The sequence below is a fragment of the Brassica oleracea genome, chromosome C8, assembly GCF_000695525.1.
Source record: "Brassica oleracea var. oleracea cultivar TO1000 chromosome C8, BOL, whole genome shotgun sequence".
In the NCBI taxonomy this organism is placed as follows: domain Eukaryota; kingdom Viridiplantae; phylum Streptophyta; class Magnoliopsida; order Brassicales; family Brassicaceae; genus Brassica; species Brassica oleracea.
In genome coordinates this window covers 14453157-14472403 of record NC_027755.1, presented here as the reverse complement: position 1 = coordinate 14472403, position 19247 = coordinate 14453157, and the positions used below count along the sequence as shown (strand labels likewise).

At 34.7% G+C, this 19247-nt stretch overlaps 1 protein-coding gene across 3 annotated transcripts; it reads right to left on the bottom strand.

Moving 5' to 3' along the window:
- Positions 1–15944: 15944 nt before the first annotated feature.
- LOC106310643 lies at positions 15945–19031 on the bottom strand. Of its 3 annotated transcripts, none has more exons than XR_001263835.1 (8): positions 18877–19031; positions 18658–18802; positions 17967–18146; positions 17401–17564; positions 17197–17323; positions 16768–17055; positions 16490–16688; positions 15945–16338 (listed from the first exon to the last, which is right to left on the bottom strand). XR_001263835.1 is itself a non-coding variant. In XM_013747867.1 (6 exons), exons 4-6 carry the CDS (start codon positions 16830–16832, stop codon positions 16063–16065), a joined length of 540 nt encoding a protein of 179 aa, XP_013603321.1. In that variant the 5' UTR covers positions 16833–17055; positions 17197–17323; positions 17401–17564; positions 17687–17722; the 3' UTR covers positions 15945–16062. The 3 variants fall into 3 exon arrangements, 1 of the variants encoding a protein (XP_013603321.1); XR_001263836.1 differs by having other exon boundaries at positions 16541–16688; XM_013747867.1 differs by lacking the exons at positions 17967–18146; positions 18658–18802; positions 18877–19031 and adding an exon at positions 17687–17722.
- Positions 19032–19247: the final 216 nt, after the last annotated feature.

The window sequence follows — 19247 nt, the reverse complement described above, 5'->3', positions numbered from 1 at the left end:
TTTTTTGGGATTCTAGTTTTTGGTGTTTTGATTGTTTGGGTTATTGTGGTTTCTCTTAAGCTGTAAAATAAAGATTTGTGTAAAATTAGATTGATAAGTAAGGAAAATAAATAGACGACCACAAATCTTGGGTATGAAATATTTTTGATTATTGATATTAGCACAACATAGACAGTAATGTAAAGGGAATTATGTGTTGATTGTTTCTTACGGATCAATGAGGAGACGGATAACGACTCGAGTTGTTTCTTTGGTGAGGTCAGAGCCCTAGACAGAACGGATTTGCCGAACCACATCTGCGAGTTTAAATATCAGTTATGATATCGAAACATAATATAAACCCATATGCAATATGATAATATACTTGGGAGTTCTAGGTTTGTGTTCGCAATCACTTGGAAATTGTCGAACAGTCTAATCTTGACTTGAGACTGATCTCAGAAGCACCCGTGATGACTTCATCAATAATGGTTAGTGAGATGAAACGAATGAGGAATGGATGATCAATTATCTTGTACATGCTTGAGCACCTAGCAACCTCAAAACGATCGACTTTCAAAATGAAATCTGCTTTCAAAGATGGCATGTAATGATTAGCACGTCCGACGGGAGTAATCCAACGAATCACGAAATCTGTAAATAATATTATTCAACAAGAATCAGGAAATCAATTAAACAATTATGTTAAATAAGTGTGATAGATCGAAGATTAACTTACTTTTTCATCAAGGAAGAAAACCGTGATTCCCACAAACTCCATGTCTTTCTTGAAGCTCAGGGAATCCCAGAAGCGGAGGAAGCCAGAGGCTATGCTGTGACTACTACGACCAAGACAGAGAAACTCGAAGGTTGAGTGACGGACGCCGGGACGCCGGTTTGAGGAACTGGAGAGGCATAGAGAAACATTTTCTAGAAGATGATTAAAATTAACAGGAATCAATGAGTTTTGTGGAGATGCAGATTGGATTCATCAAAGATGAAATAATATATATAGGGTTTACAGAGGGGCTACAAATCAGGAAAATTTATGATCAAGCGATTTAAGATGGGGACATGATGAGTTAACCGGTGAAAAAATAGATTACGAACAGACACACGACGCAACTCTGTAACTCGGACTTGTTTGAGACAATGATTAAAAGAACCCAAACTCATGTTAAACGACAACAATTTAAAATATGGAAAAACTATCATTGTTGCAAACTTGAGCTTTTTTTATATAACGTACGATGATATGTAGACACCGTGCGCTACTAATCACCGGAAAAAATATATCTTCTAGATGTTTGGAGAACAGAAAAATATTACTTTTGAGTATTGTAATGAATAATCTGAATTTAGACGAGAATAAAGAAGAGATTAGAGAAGATTGAAATAGAATAAGAGATTAAGAGACTAATGGAGAATCATGGTGAAATGTGTAGAGAGAATAATTGTGTAGAACTATCTAATCTTTTATTAATGATCTTGAGTTACAATATATAGTAAGGAGAGCTTAGTGTTTTCGAAACAACAAGATAAGGTAAGCATGTGAAGTCAAAAGGTGGAGGAGCCTTGGTTTGAATCCGGCCAATGAGCTTTCCCACATGTGTGAAGTATCTAGCATCTTTCTAAAGATGCTTTACGCTTTCCAGCCTGTGCCAGCCTGTAAAGCAACACCTTATCATGCTTCCTCAACGGTCCTAATCAACTCCAAGGCTCAAATAACTCTTCCATCTCCTAAACGAGTTACCCAGGTAACATAGTTTTACCATGGGCGAGTTTGGTCGACCCGGAGTGTACGGCCAGTACGGCATGTACTGCCAGTACGGCATGTACGGCTTGTACGACCCAAACTCGTCCAACACTCAATTCACATCTTCCTCTTCATATGTCTTCATCTCCTTAACTCTTCTTCTCATATATTCAACTCATCTCAATACTCCCCCTCAAGCTTAGCTTTGTGAAAGTCTAAGCTTGGACATCCATGAGATTTTCCTCATTAAAAACCTCACCAAAGAAAACCTATTGGGACAAAACCTTGATGAGGAAAAAAGAGTAAAGACCTCATGAATAAGAGGATCAGCTCCTTCTTTTCCCAAGATCTATGAGTCCCAATCTGATGTGAATGGACTCCATAGTCTTTTGTCTTGATGCCTTAGTGAACACATTAGCCAACTGATCTTCACTCCTAGTGTAGCATGGCGAGATGACTCCTAGGACAATCATCTGCCTCACCTTGTGGCAATCAACTTCAATATGCTTTGTTCTCTCATGGAACACCGAGTTAGAGGCAATGTGGATGGCGTCTTGGTTATCACAATGCATGGTCATTGGTGTGGCTTGATCAATCTCCAAATGCTTCAAGATGTCCTTGATCCACACTAGCTCGTTTGTAAGCTTCAGCATGGCTCTGTACTCAGCTTCTGCACTTGAACAAGACACCACCTTTTGCTTCTTGCTCTTCCAAGTCACCAAGTTGCCTCCAATGAATGTGTAATAGCCGGTTGTTGATCTTCTGTCAGCTCTATCACCAGCCCAATCAGCATCGCAGTACCTAACAACCTATGTGCTTCCATTGCAGCCCATCCACACTCCTTGATCAGGTGAGCCGTTCAGATACATCAAGATTCTCTCCACCATGCGCCAATGGTGCTCCTTAGGTACCTTCACGTGTTAGCTCACTTGATTCACAGCAAAACAAATATCAGGCCTTGTGATGGTAAGATAAATCAATTTGCCAACTAGTTTTCTATAGAGTTTAGGATCCTGGAATGGTTTGCTATCTTCAATCTCCCCCTCTCTTGGTCCTTTGTAACCATCCTCCATAGGCATCCTTGCTGTCTTGCCGCCATAAGCACCTGCACCTTTCAAAAGATCAAGTGTATACTTCCTTTGGGACATGAACAAACCTTCCTTGGATCTACATATCTCAATCTCAAGGAAATATTTCATTTCTCCCAAGTCTTTAATCTCAAACATGGATTTAAGAAACTCCTTGGTTGCTTTGATGCCTTCCTTATCACTTCCCGTGATAATGATATCATCAACATACACAAGGAGTGTAATCATACCTGAGGGAGTGGTGAGAGTGAAGAGGGTGTGATCTAGTTCAGACTTCTTGAAGCCTCGGCCATTTAGGGTGGTGCTCAGCTTGTTGTACCAAGCTGTTGGTGATTGCTTCAATCCGTAAATGGCTTTCTTCAATCTCAACACATTTCCCTTCTTCACCAAATGTTCCAAGCCAGGTGGAGGATGCATATAGACTTCATCCTCAAGCTCTCCTTGTAGAAAGGCATTCTTCACATCCATTTGCCATAAGCCCCATCCAAGATTCACAGCCAAGCTTAGTATTATTTGGATTGTATACAGCTTAGCTACTGGTGCAAATGTCTCTATGTAACCCTCTCCATAAGTTTGGGTGAAGCCTCTTGTAACAAGCCTTGACTTCTTCCTATCAATCAGCCCATCAACCTTGTACTTGATTGTGAAGATCCATCTACTAGACACAGCCTTCTTTCCCTTAGGTAGCTCACTCTCATACCATGTATCATTCTTTATCATAGCTCCTGCCTCAGCTCCCACTGATTCCTTCTATTCTTTATCCAACATTGACTCTTCATAGCTTCTTGGAATATAACTCTCATCCAAGTTCACCATAAAGGCACAATGCTCTTCAGGGTATTGAGCAAAGGAGCACACAGCCTGAGAAGGATGCTCCACAGCATGGGCATTGTAGTACACTCTCGTGTTTACCCGGCTAGAAGGATCCTTCCTCAGCCTTGTACTTCTTCTCAATACTGGTTGATCTTGAACAACTTCTTCTTGGATAGTTGGTTCTTGTACTTCAGCCTGAGTTTCTACATCTCCTTGGCATTGATTACCTTGATCATGAGAGCCTGAGTTACTCTCTTCCCCTTCTTCACTCAAGCCGGCGCCATCTTGGCCATTTTCTTGAGTTTCAGGCTCACTTCCCCCTTCATGATCAAGGTGAGGTGTTTGATCAGCTCCAATAGGTGCTGTGGAGCTCTCTTGTTGGCTCCCACCACCCACATTCTGATCCTGGTTCATCTTGATTCCTAGACCTTCCAAAATCATTCTCAAGGACCCGACCTTATCTGATGTCAAATCCTTCAGCTCCTCTTGATTCTTCTCTTCATAATATCCTCTTGCTTCTATGAACTTCACATCTCTAGAGATAAGGACTCTTCTAGTATATGGATCATAGCACTTGTATCACTTTTGAGTTGTTGAGTAGCCAATGAACATTGCCTTGGTGCTCCTTGTTTCTAACTTGTTTCTCAACTCTCCTGGTACCAGAACATAGCATAAGCATCCAAATACTCTCAGGTAATCCAATGATGGCGTGTGCCTGTTTAGAACTTCAAATAGTGCTTGATCCTTCAACACCTTTGTAGGAATTCAGTTGATTAGATAGCAAGCAGTGGCTACAGCATCACTCCAGAATCTCTTTGGGACATTGGCTTGGAACATCAGTGATCTAGCATAGCAACCTCCATCAAGTGCATGTTCTTCCTCTCGGCCACGCCATTTTGTTGGGGTGTATAGGGACAGCTTGTCTGATGTAGGATTCCATGGTGATCTAGATGGCTCTTGAAAGCATAGCTTGTGTACTCTCCTCCATTATCTGATCTCAAAATTTTAATCTTGGCATGATAATGGTTAGTTACATAAGCTTGAAAGTTCTTAAATGCATCTATCACCCTATCTTTTGATGAGATTTAAGTTAACCAGGTGTATTTAGATTTTTCATCAATGAATGTGACAAAGTATTTATGATTATCTCTAGATATGCAAGGAGCAGTCCAAACATCAGTATGAATTAGGTCAAAGCAATTATCATAAACACTAGATGACTTTGGAAACACAGTTTTACAATGCTTGCCTAAAATGCAAGCTTTACAATCCTTATTTTCAAACATAACACCTGGTAACATCAAGTCCAAAGCCCTTCCATGAGGATGTCCTAATCTAGTATGCCACAATGCATTTTTATTTAAACTAGAAGCAGAGGTAAATGAGCAATTGTAATTGGAAACATGGTCAAGTTCTTCAAGCAAATGCAATTCTCCTTTGGTAATTCCTTTTCCTATTAACTAGCTGCTCTCAATATCCTGAAACTTAACATCATTAGGACTGAATATGACATTGCAATTTAAATCAGCTGTGCATTTCTTAACAGATAGCAAATTTGAAGTAAATTCAGGTAAATAGAAAGCTCTAGTGTTCTTATCAAACAATTTCAAGTTTCCTATTCCTCTAATAGTTATTTTATCCCCATTTGGAATCATAACATGTCCATTAGTTGGTTCTATATTTTTAATGAGATTAGTATCATTAATCATATGATGAGATGCACCAGAATCAACAATTAATGGATTAGATATGTTGCTAGCATTATGACAAAGGCTAATTGGTTATGCATTGAACTTATGATCCATCTTAGCATTTCTAGCAAAGGTGTACTCAGTTCTCATTACTCCTAGTTCTATCAATCCTAGAAATATCAGCAACATTAGGAGATATTTATATGGTTTTAGCAATCATAGATACACCAAAATAATACCCATGAATGTTATCATTATCCTTGAGCATTTTGATGAGGGTATCCATCTCGGATCTCCTGATGAAGTCATGATCATTGCCACGGATGCTAGGAGCTCCTGAGTAAGTCACCAATGCCTTGCCATCACCTTCACGGCCTTCTCCCTCAGCTCCTCGGTTAGATGGCCCGGCTCCACTTGTTCCTTCAGACATGTGAGCTCTTGCCTTCCTTTCCTTCATGAACTTGGCCGTCTTTAGATGAGGATGAAGTATCCAGCACTGGTTCTTCTTATGCCCATGCTTCTTGCAATGATCACAATTCCCATTGAACTTCCTCTCCTCATACTTGTTGTGAGCTGCTTTGTTGGCTTGTGGAGTCTCCTCATAATCAGATTACGCAGCATTTGCAAGAGACAAGTCTCCCTTGCCTCCAAACAAGCCAATAGAGCCCTGCTCCTTTTGTATCTGAGCACATGCATCCTCTAGATCAGGAAGCCTCTCGGACCTCAGCATGTGCTTGATTAAGCCATTGTATCTTGGATTCAACGTTAACAAGAGCCCAAAGACCTTGTCTTGCTCACGCCTTTCATTTAGAAGTTCCGTATCAATTGTGCTTAGCCTCAGCATCTCCAACTCAGACCAAAAGGACCGGAACCTTCCCAAATGCTTGGTATACTCCATGTCTTCTTTAGATAACCCGTTGATGGCCTTCTTCACTTCAAAGACACGGCTCAGATTAGAGGTGTTTCCATACACCTTCTTCAGTGTGTCCCACAGCTCCTTGGCTGTCTCACAGTAGCTGTAAGCATCCAAAATGGGCGGCTCCAATGAGGCATGAATGACAGACATCACCATCATATCCTCTCAGCCTCATTCTCAGAGACAGTCTCCTTGTCTCCTCCTTAGATAATAAGCTTTGGAGCCTCATCAGATGTGATGTGCTTCCATAAGCCCTTGCTTCCCACAGCAGTCTTCACCATCCTAGACCAAACTAGGTAGTTACTTCCCTTGAAAGTCACATCAACCTTCATCTTCGTACCACTTTCCATCTTGAACCGTTTCACCTCACAAACTTGTAAACTATTGAATCTTGAGACTAGAGAACAACACCACCAGCTTCAGACGCCTTGTATCATGTATTGTATCTTCAAAGAACCTCCAAAGAACCAGATAAGATCTCCCAAGTACTAACTGAAGCTCCCTTGATGTCGATTCTTCAAAGAAAACTTCAAACACACTCAGTTGATCTCTTAAAGTTTCAAGCTTGAATCTTTAAGAGAAACCACCAAGAACTCAGATTGAAATCAACCTGGCTCTGATACCATATTACTTTTGAGTATTGTAATGAATAATCTGAGTTTAGATGAGAAAAAAGAAGAGATTAGAGAAGATTGAGATAGAATAAGAGATTAAGAGACTAATGGAGAATCATGGTGAAATGTGTAGAGAGAATAATGGTTTAGAACTATCTAATCTTTTATTAATGATCTTGAGTTACAATATATAGTAAGGAGAGCTTTGGGTTTTCGAAACAGCAAGATAAGGTAAGCATGTGAAATCAAAAGGTGGAAGAGCCTTGGTTTGAATCCGGCCAATGAGACATGTGTGAAGTATCTAGCATCTTTCTAAAGATGCTTTACGCTTTCCAGCCTGTGCCATGCTGGAAAGCCATACCTTATCATTCTTCCTCAACGGTCCTAATCAACTCCAAGGCTCAAGTAACTCTTCAATCTCCTAAACGAGTTACCCGGGTAACATAGTTCTACCATGGACGAGTTTGGTCGACCCGGAGTGTACGGCCAGTACGGCGTGTACGGCTTGTACAACCCAAACTCGTCCAACACTCAATTCACATCTTCCTCTTCATATGTCTTCAACTCCTTAACTCTTCTTCTCATATATTCAACTCATCTCAACAAAAAAGGTACTTCAAAATTTTATGAGATCTATACTGTTAAATGGCTGTTCTAAAAGAGTTATTTTTTTTTATTTTCTTTTACTTTTTATAGATTGGAAATGTATTCAAGTGTGATGAGTGTTGATATTCAAATGACATATTGGGAAACTTATGATCTTTATTCTTCAAGTGGAAGAAATATACTCACATGAATGAAGAACGTGAAACAAAACAAGAATATATACTCAATTGAAAGCTATGTTGATTGAGTTTGATCTGTATTTTTTATTTTATTTTTGGAAATGAAAATTCATATTTTATTTTGATGTATTAATACATATTAACTAAAAATATTTTTAATTTTATTTCTGTTATGAAAATCTTACTAGATATTAAAAAGATTTGTGATATAAATATTAATTAATAAGAAAATAATTAATTATTGAACAAAATTATAGGATTATTAATAAATTAATTATTAATTAAATACTTTTAAAATTACATTAAAATTTTTAAATTCACATTAACTTTAGCATCACATATTGTAACTGATAAAAATATCAACATTAATTATAACAGTTATTGTAAATATATATATATATATATATATTTTATATCATAAATAATTTCATCATTTATATTAAATGATTCAATGGTTAACACCAAGTTTTTTAAGTGACACATATTAATATCAACTATAATAAATGATGTAAATATTCTAATATGAACATCATTTCTGTTTAAATGTATGAAAATTATTTACATTGCCACTTTTAGAGTCATTTTAATAAATGATGTAAAATACACTTGTATCACTTCTAACTAATGCAAATGTTTAAACTAATTGATTCAATCTACCTATTTTCTTGTAGTGACCTAGTATGATATATAGTTATCACTTAATAATTTTATACATATTATCTTATAAATTTTAATATTGCAAATCACTTTTTATAACATAGAAACATGTGGGATATATATTTTTTGTTTTGTTTTAGTTATTAAGTAGTATTATTTGTATCAAATGAAAATATCTATATTATTTTGTATAAAAACATAGTTTAAACTTCAAAAACAAACTTATTCATAATTGAAAGCAATTGTCAAACAAAAAACCATTAATATATATTAGATTAAGTATTTAAGTTAATTATTTATATAATATATAATTATTTTGGGTACTCAATAATATCTTAATGTGTTTTGGATACATATCCAATCTATTAATTTATGATCCTTTTTTTATCTACCATACAAAAGTCTATGTTAGACCATTCATTAGAAACTTTACTAATATTTTCTTAACAAAAAAATATACATCTTAACAATAACATTCCTAAGAAAGGACAAATATATTTTTATTAATTATCTCTTGATTGTTTATCATATATAATCTAGACCATGTTATATATATATATATATATATATATATATATATATATATATATTCTTTTTAATATTATCAAATTAAGTTTTTATATAAAACAAAATAAATAATATTTTTGATGTTATAACATTTTATGTTTGATTTTTGTAGTAAAAATAAAAACATAAACAATAATATATTAAATAAAATATACTTTTGAAATATAATATAAAATAACTTAATTTAGTCACATACAAATATTTCGAGAATAAAAATTTCTAAACAAAAAAATTTAATAAATTTTTTATTAATTCATATAAAACTAATGTTTAAAATTAAACTATTAATATGATGTTGTATTTTTAAACAAATAAACAAAATATTACATTAATATATGATTTGTACAATTTAATCAAAAGCAAATTTCGACATATATTACATTTTCAAAATAATAGTACATACATAAAATTTGATGATAAATATATATATATATCTTTATAACTGATTTTATATTTTAAATATTATTTTAAAAACATAAGTATATCCGCACGGACGTGCGGATTCAAATCTAATTAGAAATTGAGACTGACTTTGGTATAAGCTCTTTCTGGCATTTTTATTTTTTAGGTGTTTGGACCATTTGGGTTTGGATTAACTCGTAACCTAAAATACTTTAAAACAAAATTCATTCAGTATTTACATTGGATTCGATTTGGATTTTCTGATTCTGCTTATTTACCAACACCACTCAGCGGTGGCGGAGAGAGATAGAGGGGAAGGGGGGCAGCTGCCCCCTATGAAATATTTATTTTTGTGCATTTTCATTGATAATTCAAAATTTCTATGGTTTTTATGGTAAAATTTTTACTATTGCCCCTATAAATTAAGTGTAAATCTTATATTGCCTCCAGTGAAATTTTTGTCTGGCTCCGCCACTGGCACTCAGTGTCATCATTTTTTAAAAGTTCTTTTACCACAATTATTATGTTAATATATATATATATATATATTTCCCCTAGAATTTATTTTAAAATCCTCTTTTATTTTATGGTCAAACTTAAGATAATTAATTAATATACACACCTCTCCACTAAAGCGAAAGTAAATAAAAATCCTTGCTTTTTGTATTAAAAAAATATAAAATCATTGCTGTAATCTCGTTGGAAAAGATGATTGCTATTATGATTTTTCTTACGCACATATTTCGAAATAAAGTTGTACTTATTTAAGTTTTTCTAAACTGGTACTTTTATGTTTGTTTTCCACATCAGAAGACAAAATTATAAAATTTGAAAATCACGGGTTTGTGTTTGGTTAAAAGTCCATTTATCACAACTTTTATGTAAATATATATCTTTCTTAAAATTAATTTTTATTCTGCTTTATAGTATAGTCTAAGCCACTGAATATTAATAAATATATATAACTCTCCACCAATATTCAATATCATAATTCATCATGATTGGTGGTTTTTCTTTTGCTTATACGCATATTTTGAAATAAATCTGTACTTTTTTTATTGGAAGATTATTTAAATTATTAGTTATGATTTGTTTTCAACATAAATAACAAAATTTTATTAAAATCTAAAATATTAAATGATTGAGTTTCAAAGTAATGTAACGAATTATACCTTATGGGTATGATTGATAATTTTTTTATCTCGGGAAACCGGATAAAATAAAAGGTTAAATATTACAAAATCCCTAAAAATGAGAGGCCAACAATGATGACTGAACTCTGATCTGTCAACTTATGTAATGTAGGATACAAGATTATCTCTAAGGTAATATGTCATAGATTAAAGGCTTGTCTTCCTTCCCCTATTTCAGAAACGTAATCGACTTTTGTCCCTAGAAGATTGGTTTATGTTAATATCCTTATCGTTCAGGAGATGTTTCATGGATTGAGGACTCACAAATCATGCCATGACAAATTTATGGCTATAAAAAATGGATATGAGTAAAATTTATGATAGAGTCGAATGAATTTTTCTTCAAGAACTACTCCAAAGATGGAGTTTGATCATCACTGGACCCAACTGATGATGGAGTGTATTTCCTCGGTACAGTACATAGTTTTATTACATTGTCAACCAAAGGGACACATAATCCCAATGAGGGGACTAAAGCAAAGGAATCCCTTATCTCCTTATTTATTTATTTATTTATTGTGTGCACTGAAACACTGGTAGCGAATATTAAAATGGTTGAGGGAGAGAAACAATTGACACACATAAAGGTTGCAAGGACCTGCCCTTCAATCACTCATCTTTGTAGACGATAGTCTTTTTTTTTGTGTAGAGCATAAAAGTAGGAGTGCCAGACTATACTCATGATTTTAAAGGAATACAAAGCGGTATCGGGTCAGCATATAAACTTTGAAAAATCTTCAATTCGATTCGGTCACAAGATTTACGAAACCATCAGATAGGAATTGAGAGACATTTTAGGAATACAAAATATAGGCAGAATGGAATCATATTTGGGTATCCCTGAAAATCCGGGAGGATCAAAAATACAAGTTTTTGGTTTTATTCAAGATCACAAATAATCGAGTAAATAGATAGACTTTCAAGATTTTTACAAAGGGCGGAAAATAAGTGATTATCAAATCTATGGTGACGGCTTTGCCAAACCATGTAATGTCTTGTTTTCGGATTCCAAAAACGGTAACAAAAAAACTAACGAGTCCAGGGAAAATACTAGGGGTATGCACTGGAAATCATAGAATAAACTTTGTAGTCCTAGGAAAGTAGGAGGTTTAGGGTTTAAAGACCTCATGGATTTTAATACAGCTATACTATGGAAGCCATTTTGGAGGTTGATAGAAAAACCGAATACATTATTCTCTCGTGTGTTCAAAGGAAGGTATTTCTAGAATGCATCACACCTGGAACCAATTAGATCATACTTGTCGGCCTATGGCTAGCGTAGTATTGTCTCTGCTATATCTCTGGTTAGCAAATGACTAATCAATAGGGTGGGAATATGATCATCTATCTCAGTATGGAACGATCTTTGGCTCCTATCCACTCGTCCGAGACCAGCAAACAAAAATTAACATAATCTTTTCCCGGATCTTACAGTGGATTCTCTCATCAATGCAACATCGAGGACATATAATTTACAGGTACTTCGGACACTAGTGGACCCTCACGATGTGAAAATAACAGAAAGCATTTCATTAAGTCGGAATCAGACATTAGATTGTGATGGGTGGCACTTTACTAATAATAAAAAAGCATTCCATTAAGTCAAAATCATACTAGTGGACCCTCACGATGTGAAAATAATAGAAATCATTGCACGACTACCCTTAGTAGCAACGGTATCTTCTATCCCAGGTAGATGGTGTTTTACGGATAGATCATAGATTCGCTTGGTCGTTTCTGGCAATGACTATTCAAAGTGTCATCAAACTATTTTACCTAAGTTACAAATGTGCTTTCTATTCGTTCTTTTTTTTTCTTACCGTCGACAAACTATTCGAAGTGATTCAAATGTTATTAATTTATCACCCTTTTTATTTGTTTTAGTTTTTAAAACACTTTAAAAATCTGAATCATGTATAAAATTATGTTTTAAAAGTTGTCCAGTTCAACAAAAATATATTAAAACTAATACTACTAACTTAATCAATTCATATACTTTATATTATTATTAATCATACAAAGTTAGGTTAGTGGTATGCAAGTTTTAGAAAGATAAAAGATCCAATGTAGAGTTCAATCGCAGCTCTAACAAGTTTTTGTTGGAGAATTCGAAGCTATGGTATCTTTCGCTCCTAATCCCAGGTCCCTTGATCTTTCCCATTGATTCAATCCTTGTTCATGACTCAAGAATTTTTCACACAGTTCACGGCCGCTCCGCTACATCTGGGGTGGATCCAAGATCCACAACATCCACTATGAAGTATCGGAAAACACCTCCTATGTGGTTTACAAGATCATTACTCTCTCTCCCTGTCATGGGTATACAAACCCTAAAGAGTATACAAGAGATAATAAAAGAGAAGTACATGGCTAAGAGCTAAGTTTAGAATACATATCTATATCTAGCTTACTCTATCTCTTCAAGAGACGCCATGGAAGCACTCTCTGGATGCTTGAGGCTCCTGCCTCCCAGAGACTTGGCTTCTGCTTAGAGATCCATGTTGTGATCTCTTATTCTTTGTATTGTCAGCATTTGACCTAATGGACTTTTTCGATTAGGTCCATAGATTGTTCGTGCGTGACTTGTGCAAGTCGGCCCAACCGATGAACAAGTCCGATGGGCTTGACCAAACCTCACAAAACTCCACCTGTTTGGTCCAAGTCTATAATCCTTCCTTTGTGCCGAATTTCCTGATGCTTGAGCAAGCCTGCTCATCCACTACAAGAAAATAAGGGTATTGTGACGAATTTTTCCGTCACAATAAAAAAGAATTTGTAACAATATCATCATTGTTACGTTTTTGTTACCAATTATTAATGGTTACAATACGTGTGTCACAAATGTTCTGGAGTAACAAAAATGTCACAATTTCTTGCGACTAATTTTTTTGTAACAAATCGTCACACATAGTTACGTTGTATATTGGTAACAGAATCGTTACAATTTCTTACTTATCAAATTGTCTCAAACTGACTTAATTTGTGACTGTTTAATGTGACAACTATGTCACCTGTAGTGACGGATCTATTGTCACAAAGTGTCACTAATATAGACGACATAATAGTCCTTTTACCGTCACCAATTTTGACATTATATTTTGTCCCGAACTGTCACTATTCATAACTAATTTAAAGTCTTAATTTTGTAGCCTATTATCAAAAAATGAGTCACAAAACCACTACAAGAAAAATGGCTTTTATTAGCGGACGAAAAACGCTATCTAACGATACGATAGCGGTTTATGAAGCGATGTATCATCGCCCGTCATAGTAGGTCAGACACAATAGATATCGGTTTTTTGCACTGCTATCATATTACAATATACTATAGCGGTTTTATATATGCAATTAAATATTTTTTAATAGCTTTGTTTTTGTGTTATTATTTACCTTATTAAAAATTTAAAAAAAAATTAAAAAAATTTATATATCGAAATTGTTACAAATGTAAAACCGGTACATCAAAGTTAACCAAACTAAACCAAACAACTAAACCTAAACCTACTAAGCCGTCGTGTCTCTTGATTTCTCTCCTACTCCGCCTCTCTTCCTCTTCTTCTTCTTGCTCGGCTCCACCTCAACCACCACCACTAGCTTCCTCTGCCATCTCCACACCAAAGCTTTGTCAGATCCGGTGTTGGTCTTCTTCATCTTCTCTCCTCTTCTATTTCATCCTCTCTCCTCTTCTTCAGAGACGCGGTGGAGTTAGAGTCTTGAGCGGCAGATTCGGAGAGCTTCACCTCAACCCAATCAAAAACGGCTCGTCTCTGGGCTTCGTCATCAGGCAGAGGAGCATCGCAATATGTTGGCATTGAAGACGGTGGTGCTTGAGATTCGTTGCCGTTTTCATCTCTGAGAAAGCTCTCCCCACCTGTCCCAACATTCTCGTTACTTTTTTTTAAATCTGGATAATTGAAAAAAATGGAAACACAAGAGACGAGAGAGAGGTTTGAGATTAAATTTTGATAGAGTAAACGAGATGAATCTTGAGTGACAAACGCAGCAGCAGAGTCTGGAATTGAACGCGCCATAGGAGGTGTTGAAGGCACCAGAAGCCGAGTCGAAGGCGGATTACTAAATCAAACTCAATATCCAAACTTCAAGAAATAATAGTTGAGAAGAATAGAAGATTAAAACTCGAAGGGGAAGGGGAAGGGAAAGAGGTATGAGAGAGAGAGAGAGAGAGAGAGAGAGAAGAAGCACAAATGAGTTGTGATCGTTAGATAAACTAATCTAAGGGTTTGTATTGCAATCCACGTGATTCATGAATTGGCCAATAGAAAAGCCTTCTTTATTTTTTACCTTCTCTTCGACAACCTTTTGTTTTTCTTCAGTACACATTATTTTTTTTTTTTTAAGGTTTGTGTATATTAAAAGGTTGGAGTTTGATTTATGATTTAGAGTTTAAATTAAAGTTTAATGTATTTACATGTCTTTTTAATTCTTTTAGAATTTTCCTAAAATTAAAGATTAGATATTATAATTTAACATTTGAAATATAAATTTGATTTGGATTTTGTAGATTTATGATTTAAAAAAATTTCATAATAGGGTTTGAATAATTAGAGTTATATTAAGTATTTTTTAACAAAAATTTAAGAGCTATGTGTTATGATTTTGAAATTATTATACAAATTATATGTTTTGTGCTTTAGAGTTTATATGTTTATGATTTAGACTTGATTCAATTTACGAGCTATGTTTATATATGTTTGATGTTAGGATTTAGGGTATAGAGTTTGATCGAGGAATTAAGGTTTGTGTGTTTGGAAGTTATATATTAAAATTAAAAAGAACAAATTTGAGTTCAAATTCAAGAATTGAAGTTATAGTATGAGAATATAAGAGTTTTAAGGTTTATACTTAGAGTTTAGAGTTTAAAAACTTGTTTAGGGTTAAGAGATTTAAAAGACCAAACATAGCGTTTTAATTATTTTGCTATCAAACATAAGCTATGATAACGTTTCCAATTATACTATTCTATCATAACGTTTTCAAATATACAAACGCTATCTAAAACTAACGGGTATATCAACCATAGCAGAAAGACAAAAAACGCTATCCTCTACTGCTATCGAAACCCATTTTTCTTGTAGTGAACGTAATAACCAATGACTAAAGAAAAGATATTTATCCGTCTTAAATACATACTATAAATGTGTTACAAAATTGTTGTATTTTGTAACACTCATTTTGTTATTAATTTGTCACTTTTTATCACGAAAGCAAAGTAACTAAACGTCACAAACTATGGCCATAAAATAGTAACATCTCAGTTTGAATTGATTACAATTTTATAACGAAAATTTTCTTTATTTAAAATCTGTCACATATTTTTTTATAATTTATTATTAAATTATTGGCACAACAGAAATTATAAATAAAAACTGAAATCAAATATCAAATTTGCAAATAATATTATGTAAATAAATTTCTCATAAAACTGCTTGGATTTTATTTAAATATTAAACGTAAGCATAAAACAACAATTCGTTTACTAAGTAAACTGAAACTTCTTAGTAAACTAACGAAAACCAAAAGAAAACCAAATGAATACCAAACTAGAAACACCAAGCTAAAACACCAAACTGAGAAACAACTTCATACGGCTGTGGTAGTAGTATCTGTTCGAGTCAACACATTTTCACCAAAAGCAGACATCAATATTTTCTCCATTGCTTCAGTCCTATTCTGAAACTGAACCTTTTCTTCATTACTTTTTTGCAAGTCTAACTCCAGCTCTTTGACTCGGTGAGTTAAAGTACTATCATCTTCAACAGCTTGTGGTGAAACAGTAGAACCATCTAGTGGCATATAAACTCCACATTGAAGTGATCCAAGTCCAAATACCCGACCTTGTTTTGATATTCCAGAAACCTACCAAACATATAACAGTTACATAAACACATATACAATTAAAATGCGCAGACAACTTTAATTAAGCAAAGCTATGCAAAGAATCAATTGTATCTCCAAACATAAAGAAAAATCAGGAAAAAAACAAATTTGAAATATGATAGAAAACTACATTCACATAGATTTCATTTCTTTCCTCGACAGTAAGAGGATCTGTCAAAACCTCTCCATTAGAAGGCTCAACCAGTGACAATCTTTCTTGCACATATGCATCATATTTTTCTGCAACTAAGCGTGCTTTTTCATCACCATATGTTCCATCAGATTTCTGGTGGGTTTTCTTCATCACAAGAGTCTTCGTTGTTTGCCACCTAAAATATTAACATAAGCTGTAAACTCATTTTAAAAGTAAAAGTAAATTCTTTTGAAGTAAAATAATATGTACACTACCAGATTATCTTGAACTTTAGCATAGGAACGTGAGCCTGATCTGTGGCCGTGTTGACCCAAACCATCACGGTTAAACATACGAGCCAGTCGAGCTTTCTCACTTTTTTCTTTGGCTTTTGGTGTCTTCCAGTAATCTGACATTACTCTCCAATATTCTGAAAGAATCCAATCAGGTTTCACTCCTTTGGATTTTGCAAGGCTCACCATTCCTTTGAGGCGAGTGGCAGCTAGTTCATCAAAGTTAGCTTTCACTAGATCTTCGATGGCCACATTCCACTCATACTTAGTCTACAATCAAAACAATGTGGTTAGAGTTATTAAAAACAAACAAAAAAACAGGATATGAATGAAACGTTCATGAAATATAGAACTCTTAGATGTGGAAGAAAGGAAATATGTATTTGATGTTAAAAATATATAGAAACACACCTTAAACGTTGAATACCAAGCATCCTTGTAAAACTGAGGTACTTTTCTCCAACTGTACCATGGTCCTTTAAAACATCCTTCAATGATTTTCCTTACACGTGTTGATATTTCAGTGTTGTTCTTGAACCTGTACAGATACAGTTGAGTTTGTTATATATATACTTTGTAAATCAGAGAAGAGTAATTCAGAATATATCATAATACTATTTAGCTCCATTCTTTCTAGATGGATGAAGCATTCGCGAATCTCGCTCAACAGGTACAAATCTTCCCTTTGTTCACGTGGTTGGGCATTCCCTTTGGAGACCAACAGATTGAAGAGATGATCTTCCAAACAAGCGACCGCCTAACATCATTGGTGGACGCATCTATAATAGTACAAAAGAAAACATAGAAAAAGATGCAGCTCAAAAGTATTAGATCATGACATAACAAACAATAAACAAGAGCAAACGATTAACTGCAGAAAAAAGTGAAAGAGATCTGAGACCTTGACGGCTTTGATTCAGACTAAGATGTAGTTTAGGTTCTTAGGTTTTAACCTGAGAAGAGGTAACTAATATTACTTCCTTTATATACTAGTTAAATATTACGATATTTCTGAATATTCTTACCACTTTTTAAAGGATTTTTCCCGGTTTCCACTTAATTTTTAGGTTTTGCCGCTCTAAAGTAAAAATCTAAATATCTTCATAACTTGAAAAGCGCCATAAGAAATTAAGACGCCATTAAGAAAAAGATAGACAAAACAAAAAAAAAAACAAGTATACCTTGCTAGTCTATTCAACGGTTTTGACCTGGCCAAAGATGAAAGCAAGTCCTTCAGAATCTGCAACAGACACAATATAACTTCTTCGAGTCTTTTCCCATGGGAGAGATCATCACCTTGATTAGTATAAGATCCCCCCCCCCTCCCGCTTCGCAGGTGAAATCCCAGCATTTACATGTTCCTGTTAAAAACACGTGGTATGAGCAACCAGCACTCATTCTCTTTTAATAGTGCACACATGTCTAAAGCAAACAAAATAAAAAAGCAAGAATGGAAAAAACAAATAGGAAACAGGATATAACAAAAGCAAAGAAGTAATGGCACAAACTATCTGATCAAGAAACTTATAGACTTCGCTTATCAGGGAAGCTGAAGGCAAACACTCTCAGAAAGAGCAACAACACAATCAGTGACATGTAAATTTCAGCTGCACATTTACTCCATAAACCTAAGATAGTCACCACCAACTGACAAAAGCTAAGATAACAACAGCAGAAGAGACAAGCTAGGCCATGAATTGTAATATATACAGTTAGCTAGGAATTCACAAGACAAGGGAGAAAAGCTTCTCAATTTGAGATCAAACTTCACTCTAATATTATTTCTTCCAAGATAACTAAGAGACCCGAGTACTGTTCTGCCCTAACATTTCTACAAACAAATCAACCAAACCAAGATTGACATGAACTCACGTTTATCTTCACTAGTCAAAGTGACAAAAGTTAAAGCAGTTCTGGCTCCAGGATCAAAACGCATGCCTTCATTGTTCACATTGTTACGCCTTCAAAAGCTATATTGTTATCATTGGCTCTAGGATCAAAACTCAACTTCACCAACCTGTTGCTCAAAACAACAACACATTCACAGATAGTTCGAAATCAAAATAGGAAACAATGGTTTTATCTCTTCACCTTGCCAATGAAAGCGTGAAGACCCACAAGAGCAATCTCAATCAAAGAAGACTGAAGCTGCCGCATGCCTCTATTAGTCTCTGTTTTGGTCGACATTTGGATTGCTTCTTCATTTCTTCTCCGTTCCGTAATCGACCGTTCCGTAATCGAAAGAAAAAAAAGTAGATGAATAATGCAAGCTGACGTTTCGGTGATATAAAACATGTCCATCATATAAAAGAAAATTAATTTAATCAGAGTAACTTAAAAGAGGAGACATGAATGATTAAATAATTAAAATAGTTTAAATTTAGTTCCAAAACCAATGCCATAAAACCTTGTCGATCATATAAAATATAAAGCTATAACACCAAATTAGTGAGATTCTTCAT

Coding starts and splice junctions, on each gene's coding strand:
- LOC106310643 (XM_013747867.1), bottom strand. CDS start 16,832: ATGGTTTGGGTCAACACGGCCACAGATCAGGCTCACGTTCCTATGCTA. Junction 16,689..16,767: donor CTAAAGTTCAAGATAATCTG/GTAGTGTACATA, acceptor TTAATATTTTAG/GTGGCAAACAACGAAGACTC. Junction 16,339..16,489: donor GAAATGAAATCTATGTGAAT/GTAGTTTTCTAT, acceptor TATGTTTGGTAG/GTTTCTGGAATATCAAAACA.